General features: G+C 46.9%; 2 protein-coding genes and 1 non-coding gene across 3 annotated transcripts; 2 read left to right on the top strand and 1 right to left on the bottom strand.

The window, feature by feature from the left end:
• Positions 1–603: 603 nt before the first annotated feature.
• Positions 604–3,260, top strand: LOC133915361 (uncharacterized). The gene is made up of 8 exons (XM_062358496.1): positions 604–764; positions 888–969; positions 1,472–1,525; positions 1,614–1,705; positions 1,792–1,905; positions 2,661–2,728; positions 2,817–2,928; positions 3,007–3,260. The coding sequence occupies exons 1-8, from the start codon at positions 711–713 to the stop codon at positions 3,100–3,102; spliced, it is 672 nt and encodes a 223-aa protein (XP_062214480.1). The 5' UTR covers positions 604–710; the 3' UTR covers positions 3,103–3,260.
• Positions 3,261–4,090: 830 nt separating this feature from the next.
• Positions 4,091–4,164, top strand: TRNAT-AGU (transfer RNA threonine (anticodon AGU)). The gene has a single exon. It is a non-coding gene; the product is annotated as a tRNA-Thr (tRNA).
• A 1,257-nt stretch (positions 4,165–5,421) lies between these two features.
• Positions 5,422–8,026, bottom strand: LOC133915360 (tubulin alpha-3 chain-like). The gene is made up of 4 exons (XM_062358495.1): positions 7,816–8,026; positions 6,915–7,149; positions 6,445–6,815; positions 5,422–6,356 (listed from the first exon to the last, which is right to left on the bottom strand). Exons 1-4 carry the CDS (start codon positions 7,906–7,908, stop codon positions 5,700–5,702), a joined length of 1,356 nt encoding a protein of 451 aa, XP_062214479.1. The 5' UTR covers positions 7,909–8,026; the 3' UTR covers positions 5,422–5,699.
• Positions 8,027–9,413: the final 1,387 nt, after the last annotated feature.

The following is a 9,413-nucleotide window of genomic DNA, read 5'->3' as shown; positions in this document are numbered from 1 at the left end:
GGTCGCCGCGTACCCATGTGTGAGAGGCGCGATCGACCGTCTCCTCCCGTCGCCAGGCCTCTTGCACGCTCATCACCCCTCCGGTTCCTCTCCCTCTGTGAGCCGTCTGCATAAACCAGCGAAAGAGACAACCTAGCCAGCAAAACTGTCGTCCACGTCAACAAAATCGGCTTTCTAAACAGCTAAGGGTGCCTAGCGATCTAGATTTATGAATCCAAGGGGTTAAATAGATAATTTTAAAGTTAAGAGATTATCCGAATAAACGTGATAGTTTGGAAGAGTAAAATAAATTTTTTTCTAAAATAAAATAGTTTAAATATCTATTTTTAGTTTAAATTAAAAATAAAATATCTTAAATAAAGACTCTCTAACTATCTATTGCTTCAGCTCTAAAAATTTTTGATCAGCTTTTTAGAACTTTTTGGATGTCATAGATGACCAGCTTTTTAGAGCTGAGGTCTGCCAAACTGGTGAGGAGCGGTCTATACCAGGCCCAACCAGCCACGACCCAACCGACCAACAACCGCCTCGATCCGTCTGGGCCTCTGCTACCCTTCCCAACGCAGCCCACACCAGCCCATTCCACTCGCAAGCGACAGCGCGTCTTCCTCCTCCTCCTCCACCCGGCCATCTCCGCAGCCACTAACCCGCAGCCCGGCAGCCCGATCTCCCTTTCGATCCGAGCCCATCGCCGTCGACGTCGCTCCACCATGGCGGCGCTCCTAGCCCGGCAGGCAGCGCAGGCGCTCCGCGCGAGGCAGACAGTACGGAACCCTATCCCCTTGCCAGATCCCTATCTGCTGACGGATTCTCAGATCGAGCCTCGTCGTTCCGTGGTGCTGGTGTTGTGATGTTTGTGTGATTCCGTGGTGCTGGTGTTTTTGCAGGCGCGGTTCGGGCCGGCCGCGACGGCGATGCAAGGGCACCTCCGGACCTACATGGACGCAGGGACACCCAAGAGGTTCAAAGGTCGCCACTCTCCCCCTTTGTATTGGTCTGTGTGGCAGTATTAGAATTACCACTAAAAAAACTTGATTGGTGTTACAATGGTTCTAGCTAGCGTCAGTACTAGGTATCCTGTATGTTGCAAGTAGTTACTGCTCTCGATCTCTTGATGGATCGTGGTACCTTCAGTAATGCGTGAGAGCAGTGAATTAAGGGTAGATGTGAAACTGTTTGGGAATTGGGAGAAGTCCTGGATTATCGATTAGTTTTGACCTTGAACCAACATGAAATGCTCAAAGATGAAGTTGTACCTCTTTGCCTCGGTTAATTTTGTTTTCCCTTTAGGATAGTCTGATGTACTTCTAATCACAAGCAGATGCTGCACGGTTGCACAGAGTTCTACACGAACTTTAATTTTTGGGAGTTGAGTTAAATGTTGTCGTTGTTTGTGCCTAGCTGCCTGCTTGATTTCAATTTGCTCTATGCCACTGTGGTCTGAAAGTATTTAGTCCTCTTTAATGAACAGAGGATGAAGAGAAAGAACAGCTTGCGAAAGAGATGGCGAAAGATTGGAATGCTGGTGAGTTTTTATAAGATGTTATTCTGTGCATATGACAAGTGACAATCTTTGACTATTTTTCCTACTAATTTTAAAATTTCTTGTTCAGTGTTTGAAAGGAGCATCAATACATTGTTTTTGACTGAAATGGTCCGTGGTTTGATGCTCACGCTCAAGTACTTCTTCGAGAAGAATGTTACGGTAAGTGGTGAATTATTTGACATATGCTGTTATTTGTATTGCGATTGCATGCTTGCATTGACTGTTTTAATTTTACCTCCTCACAGATTAACTATCCATTTGAGAAGGGTCCTCTGAGTCCCCGCTTCCGAGGAGAGCATGCTCTCAGGCGTTATGAATCTGGGGAAGAGCGTTGCATTGCTTGTAAACTATGCGAGGCTGTAAGTTATACTTTGTTAAGTTTTCTTTAAGGTTAAATCTAAAGATTTGATTTCACATGATGAATAGTATTGTACAGATAAAATCTTCTTGCAAAAATACCAGTTATCGACTGGGATTTGTCCACTAGCGCATGAGATATTTTGGCTAAGCCAGAATTTGAAAACCTAATTGTGGTCTGTGGAACATTTTGAGTTCATAAGAATTAGTACTGTGATGTAAGAATTTTGAACAATTTTGTTTTGAGAAGAACTTTGAACTGTTAATCAGTTGGCAGCAAAATCATTGCACCTTTCTGTCCTATTTGTTCATTAAAAATATCCGTAGCTCAATTGTTTAGGGGCTCCTTATTATCAAGTATGGTGTATGGAACTAGCTCATATAATGTGGCCAAAGAAAAGGGAGAATCATATCTTTAAGTGTGAAATACCAATAGTTCAAGATATTGTGGTCAGACTTGTTAAGCTCCTTAGGTCCAATGGTTCCATACTAGGTTTACCAAACACTTTGGTAAAAACTAATATATAGTCATGAAGTAGCTTGCTATACCAGACTAATTAAGTGTAGGGAAACTCTGCTTCTTCTTTTTTTATTCAAAAACGCTTTTGCAAGTTCTCAAATTTACTGGTGTAAAACAGTAGTGTTTGGCCTAAGATGATTGCATTGTTCCCATACTAATTAAGGTGGCAGTTATTGATGCATAACTGTGTGATTTTCTGAGAAATATCATTTGCTCACCTGGCATAAAAATATCCAGATATGCCCAGCTCAAGCAATTACAATTGAGGCTGAAGAACGTGAAGATGGTAGTCGCCGAACCACAAGGTAATCAAACGGATGGTTTCGTGTGATTTTTTGTCTATGAAACTATGCTTACTTTGTTCTGAACTTCTGGTGATTTTTTTTCTTGCAGATATGACATTGACATGACCAAATGCATTTACTGTGGGTTCTGCCAAGAGGCTTGCCCGGTTGATGCTATTGTTGAGGGTCCTAACTTTGAGTTTGCTACTGAAACTCATGAGGTAAACCACTTGGTTCCACTGCAGGGTTTCTTTCAGTTTCAATTTGTTGCTGGAAAGTCATGACATGCGTCAATGCAGGAACTGTTGTACGACAAGGAGAAACTGCTAGAGAACGGCGATCGTTGGGAGACTGAGATTGCTGAGAACTTGAGATCTGAGAGCCTTTACCGTTGATTTTCTCCTCTCTTGTGATGAACTGGATCCATCATTTCCCTTATTTTGGCCAACTAGCCGATAAATAAGCAAACTATGTATCTTAACCTAAAGACCCTCGGTACCATCTGTTGTATTCTGTGCCAGGCTGAAGGTGCACTGCATGTTCTTTGTTACCATTGAACTGTTCTCAACCCAGGCAATGTTGTGAACAAAACACTGCTCAGCCTCAATGCCGCAATGGGGTTCCATTTCGTTGTTGCTACATTTCTTACACATGGACGTCGCATGACCATGAAGGGATCCTGAACATTTGTGCTCTTGCCTGCGCTGTTTATGTCAAATCGTCAACCATGCTTGCTGCGGTTATTTCTTGTTCTTGTGTATCTGGTTGGTGTTCTTATTTCCAACTATGTTTCCTAAAATTTTGATTTGATAATAAATTTATAAAGCCATATCGACAATTAATACTAAGGAGGTAGCTAGCTTTGTTGATAACATCGATCGACAATACTTAATGTTGCTAACTAGAATTTGTAGCACAGAGCCTCCAAAATCTCAGGTACGGACACTGTGTGACAGGTTTTTAGAAGTTGACGCGGCAGTGGCTCGGGGGAAAGAAACAGAGCAGGAGCCCGGCAAGGTCGCAAGACCTTGCGAGGCAGCTGGCCAGGAAGCAGGCGACGAGCTGTGGCTGTTTCGTGCAAAACGGGCGCCCTGCGGCCCAGGTGTGGGTCGGCAGAAGCCAAGTCGGTGTTGGTACTTGGCATTGGCAGAGGATGTGAGCTCCTTCACCGCGGGCGTCCCCGGTTGAGCTTTGGACAGAGAGGCAGGCGGCACAGCGAGAGGTTGTGGGCGAGTGAAGGGCCATTGTAGCTGTCGTGCATGCTACCGAATCCCAGAACCGCGCGGTGAGGTGACAAGTGAGACGAAGATCAATTTCTTTTAAAAAGGCGTGAAGATCAAATGATCGGTAGATTGGATAGTGTTTCTCAAATTCAATACAAAAGCTTTCGTAGCTCAGTTGGTTAGAGCACCCGTTTAGTAAGCGGGAGGTCTTGAGTTCGACTCTCAACGAAAGCATCTCTGTTCTGTTTTTGTTTCTCTTTTGTTTTTGCCGTCGAACTGCTTCCCCGTCGACAAGCCCATTGCTAGCAACAGTAATACTTTTTATCGGATGTCTCCGAAGAGGCAGCAACAGTAATACTTTTTTAACTTGTTTTTGCAGAATTGCAGTCTCTCAGCGCCAAGCCACTACATGGCGAGACAAGCAGTCACCATGGCGAAACATCTCGTGTCCAGTTGCGCTCTGCTTCTGTGCGGTGTACCGTGTCCAACTGTCCATCCGTTCTCTTTTCCAGAAACTTGGCGTGGCGCAGGGCCAGCTCGCTTCGTACTGCGCATTTTACACGTCCGTCAGACCGTCACCGAGCAGCTGTCACGTTGGTTGTCACAAGATGCAGCCGAGCAACAAGGAGCACGTCGCAAAACTTCTCTTCGTTTTGGTAACCAGCCCGTGAGTTTTCTTACCTTCCTTGCAAGATTGAGAGAGATTTATGGCTTGAATACAAGGAAATGAGGGCAGCAGCTTGAGGCTTAAGTGCCAAAGCTCCAATCCGGGGAGATGTGTACACCCTCAACAAATAACAAGTTTGATTACCAGGGCAGGTCGGGCAGTTGTCAGCGATGCTGTGTATCGTCCAACATCTGAAGACCAATATCACAAGAAAATAGGAGAGGATCAAGAACGGACTGGCTTTCGAGGAAAACGGGCTCGACGACCCAACTGTCGAGTGAGTGGGCCAGAATGGCTTGTATCGAGTGCTGAGTTGCAAGCCTGAGAGAGCGTGAGGAGGCGTGAGTGAGTGAACCTTACACAATATAGCTGGCGCTTGCCTGGAGAAGAAGGCAAGATGTAACAGAATAGCTACTCCAACTCTGTTTCCTGCCTCTATCTCCTTCCCCCTCCTCCAACTCTGCTACTCTCAGAACCTGACAGATTAATCTATCTTGATCCTTCTCCCAAATTGCTGGGTCTTGCTAGTTTGGTTGATCGCTCGAGGTTGCTAACACCTGGTATCAGAGACACCGTTCCTGTGGCGTTCGATCTGGAGCCTCACGACCATTTCACGAGGTTCCAAAAGAGCCTGGGCGCTATGGATTCCAACACCAAGCTCCTGATTGAAGAGATGAAATCCATGAAGCAAGCTCTCGAGAACAAGATCCAGGAGACCGACATGAAGAATGGCGACCGCTTCAAACAACTGGAGGAGAACTTCTCTTCCATTGGGGCACCAAACCCACTTGATACAATCGAAGTTTATGCTTTGGACACTTCAATTCCCATGAGAATCAAGATAATTCATTCTCCAAACGACATAGACATGGTATATAACACATTGAAACAACTGTTGTAGAAATCAGCCGGAACTTAACGTCAAATCAAGACAGTAAACTAGCAACAGGAGGTCAACAGAACCAGAGTGAACCAATAGTAAGACAGTAGTACCAGAGCAATTCGACAAGAAGCAAACACAAACATACCCGGAGACGCAACCACAATGTTTTTCCACGCCGCAACACATTCATAGACACAGAAATCGATTCCTGCAAGCAGATCAGTAGTCTTCGTCGTCATCACCCTCGTCGTCACCGGCGCCCTCAGCGCCAACCTCCTCATAGTCCTTCTCCAGGGCCGCCAGGTCCTCGCGGGCCTCGGAAAACTCTCCCTCCTCCATGCCCTCCCCGACGTACCAGTGCACGAAGGCACGCTTGGCATACATGAGGTCGAACTTGTGGTCGATGCGCGAGAACACCTCGACGACACTGGTGGAGTTGGAGATCATGCTCATGGCCCGCTGCACCTTGGCGAGGTCACCGCCGGGCACCACCGTTGGCGCCTGGTAGTTGATGCCGCACTTGAACCCCGTCGGGCACCAGTCCACGAACTGGATCGTGCGCTTCGTCTTGATGGTGGCCACCGCAGCGTTCACGTCCTTGGGCACCACGTCGCCGCGGTACATGAGGCAGCACGCCATGTACTTGCCGTGCCTCGGGTCGCACTTGGCCATCATGGACGCCGGCTCAAAGGCACTGTTGGTGATCTCCGCCACCGAGAGCTGCTCGTGGTAGGCCTTCGCGACAGAGATGACCGGTGCGTAGGAGGACAGCATGAAGTGGATCCTCGGGTAAGGGACAAGGTTGGTCTGGAACTCAGTCACATCCACATTGAGGGCACCATCAAACCTCAGGGAGGTGGTCAGCGATGAGATCACCTGCACACCCAAACAACACATTAGCATCACAGTTTCAAGGCTGGATAACACCGGAGGGCATCCGCAGTTGACAAAATCGATGTAGTACCTGAGACACAAGACGATTAAGGTTGCTGTAGTTGGGCCTCTCAATGTCCAGGGAGCGCCTGCAGATGTCGTAGATGGCCTCGTTGTCGAGCAGGATGGAGACATCAGTGTGCTCCAGGAGGGCGTGGGTGGACAGCACGCTGTTGTAGGGCTCAACAACAGAGGTGGAAACCTGGGGAGACGGGTACACGGTGAACCCAAGCTTGGACTTCTTCCCATAGTCCACGGACAGGCGCTCTAGGAGGAGTGATCCAAGGCCAGAACCAGTGCCCCCACCAACGGCATGGAAGACCAGGAAGCCCTGAAGGCCAGTGCAGTTGTCCGCTAGCTTGCGGATGCGGTCAAGGCACAGGTCAACAATCTCCTTGCCAACTGCCGCAATAAGAGCAAATTGTCCACCCATCAGTAATCAAACAAAGTGGCATGAGCCCATCCTGCAGAACAGAAAGGTTTCCCTGAATGGCAAATTACCTGTGTAATGGCCCCGGGCAAAGTTGTTGGCGGCATCCTCCTTGCCGCTGATGAGCTGCTCAGGGTGGAAGAGCTGACGGTAGGTACCAGTCCGCACCTCGTCGATCACAGTGGGCTCAAGATCAAGGAAGATGGCACGGGGAGAGTGCTTCCCTCCGCCAGTCTCGCTGAAGAAGGTGCTGAAGGCGTCATCATGGTGTCCAGCAGTCTTGTCACCGGGCATTTGGCCATCAGGCTGCGTGGAACAGAAATATATTTAATGAGATGCAGATAATAAAGGATTAAACGAGCATGGTCGCGCAGGTTCGCATGCCAGTGACTTAACAAAATGCAACGCAGTAATTTGGTTGATTTGTAAGGCATGCTGGCTAGTAACGCAAACATTCATATGACTTCCCAATCATAAGGGCAACAGGATAATTCAGTATACAGCCATAGAGCTTGCATGAAGCTGCATAGTGGTATATGCATCCAACACAAACTAAAACATTATTGCTCTTCAGATTCAGATCCAATTTCAAATCTTTTCCAGAAAATGGAAACGACATGGCTAAAAATTACAGAATTTGAGCCTGAATCACGAATTAATATAAGGCACATTAATGTTTCTAATCCAACCAACACCTAGTCCGCGACAACATAAACTTCAGAAATAACACAGTCCATTCAAACACAAACCAGATCCAAACTGGTCGCTACAAATCGATCTAGAAAAAAATATCAAGTTTTGTATCCTACAGTTAATATCTCGAACAGATCTGAATAAACCACAATCATTTCAAAACCAATTCGAACTCTAACGCCTTGAAAATCGCAGGCCTCCTCGGACACAACCATAAATCAAACGAAGAGGATGTGGAGACACTGGAGGGGAGGGGAGGGGAGGAGGATGCGATCGGACCTGGATGCCGTGCTCGAGGCAGTAAAGTTCCCAGCACGCGTTGCCGACCTGGATTCCGGCCTGCCCGATGTGGACGGAGATGCACTCCCTCATCTTCCTTGGAGCAAGCGACCAGGGGTGAGGAGAGAGCGGGGGAGCGACTAATCGAGCGTCGAGGGATCGGCGTTTGTGAAGACGCCGGGGGCGAAGGGATCGACCCGCCCGGCCGCCGCGCCTCTTTTATAGGCAGCGCAGGCGGCCGCGGCCGGCCTGCGAGGGTGTCGGCTGACCTAACGGCCGTTTCGTTGCGGTTAGATGGCACGTTAGGGAGTATCCTTTAGTCTGGTTGATCTAAAGTAACGGGGTAAAATTATATTAGTTGAAAATAAGTGTATTTAATTAGTTTTAGCTATTTAGATAGATTAAGTTTAGTTTTTATTTGATTGTTTAAATTTAAAAATATAATAGTGAAGATTATGATAAATTATTTGTAAAAATATAATTTTATGATATTTATATAAAAATTTATATCTATCGAGTCAGGCTACAGAGTCAAGTTGAAGATGTAAATTTGCATTCACCGATCAAACCAGATAAAAATAATAGATATAGAAAAAATAAACATATTTTTTAAAAAAACATAGATATCCATTTAATCAAACTAATATAAATTTAAGCCACTAAACACACGTCAGCAGCCCACCGCCACCTCCTGCTTGGTTCGACGGGGCAGAAGCAACGGGAGTTAATGGCCGTTTGGTTTGGTTGCTGGAGTCACGGACTCTGTGATCGGCGGCCGGCAGCGGTGGGCGTGAGCTGGCGCCGGGCCCCGCGGATCCGGCGTTCTCTGCCTCTGCGGTGGTTCACCCGCAGTTGTTGAAGGTGTCCACGGACATGTGGGACCGACAGATGGACAAAATGCTGTGGTCCCCGTGTGTCATTGATTTGGAGTGAAGTATTTGCGGGATGGAAGGGAGCGGCTGTGTTGGTCGCCCATTTGAATTTTGAATTTTGAATTCTCGATCTGTGTGCACGGGAAAGTACGGGGTTACCCTTTTGGGGCGATGAGGCGGTTGGACCTGCGGTCTCTGGCTCTGATCTACTCGCATCGAACTGTCGGAAGGCCTCGAGCTGGCGCGGAGGAGTGGCCCGGCCCTAAATAGCAAAATATCGGAGGCATGGCCAACTTTGCTCAGCAAAATATCGCACGTGCACCTCTTTTCCTACGAATACGTACGCCCAAATTAGATGATGGCCAGTGGTCACCAACAAATAGCGTTTGTTGCGGCCGAAATTTAAGTTTTGAGCCTAAACCTTAACTCTTTAAGGGCGTTTTAGATGTCTATTTGTATTTTTAAGTTTGAAAGAAGTTCATTTTACTCTCGAAAATAATGATAGGATCCACTTAACCCTTTAACGTTTATTTGGTTTCCTTAACTCATTGCATCCTTAAATCAAGACACTGTTCAACTTTTGGTTGCTAAGAACTTTGTTCACCTTCCAGTGTTCTCCAAGCTGATCAGTGGGAGGAGATAGAAGGGGGTATGGTTAGCTTTGTACGCTAAGGTCAACTTCGTTAGCAATCAAATATTGGCATTGCATTCGTTTTAGTGGCACTA

This window comes from Phragmites australis, chromosome 4 (assembly GCF_958298935.1).
Source record: "Phragmites australis chromosome 4, lpPhrAust1.1, whole genome shotgun sequence".
NCBI lineage: Eukaryota > Viridiplantae > Streptophyta > Magnoliopsida > Poales > Poaceae > Phragmites > Phragmites australis.
This window is presented reverse-complemented; position numbering and strand designations above follow the sequence as displayed.

What these genes read in the sequence shown, in the direction of transcription:
- LOC133915361 (XM_062358496.1), top strand. Translation starts at nt 711, where the DNA reads ATGGCGGCGCTCCTAGCCCGGCAGGCAGCGCAGGCGCTCCGCGCGAGG. An exon ending in GGCGAAAGATTGGAATGCTG is followed by an intron (nt 1,526 to 1,613) that starts GTGAGTTTTTAT and finishes TTTCTTGTTCAG; the next exon opens with TGTTTGAAAGGAGCATCAAT. An exon ending in TTGCTACTGAAACTCATGAG is followed by an intron (nt 2,929 to 3,006) that starts GTAAACCACTTG and finishes GCGTCAATGCAG; the next exon opens with GAACTGTTGTACGACAAGGA.
- LOC133915360 (XM_062358495.1), bottom strand. Translation starts at nt 7,908, where the DNA reads ATGAGGGAGTGCATCTCCGTCCACATCGGGCAGGCCGGAATCCAGGTC. An exon ending in GCCTCGAGCACGGCATCCAG is followed by an intron (nt 7,150 to 7,815) that starts GTCCGATCGCAT and finishes TGTTCCACGCAG; the next exon opens with CCTGATGGCCAAATGCCCGG. An exon ending in TTAATCGTCTTGTGTCTCAG is followed by an intron (nt 6,357 to 6,444) that starts GTACTACATCGA and finishes TTGGGTGTGCAG; the next exon opens with GTGATCTCATCGCTGACCAC.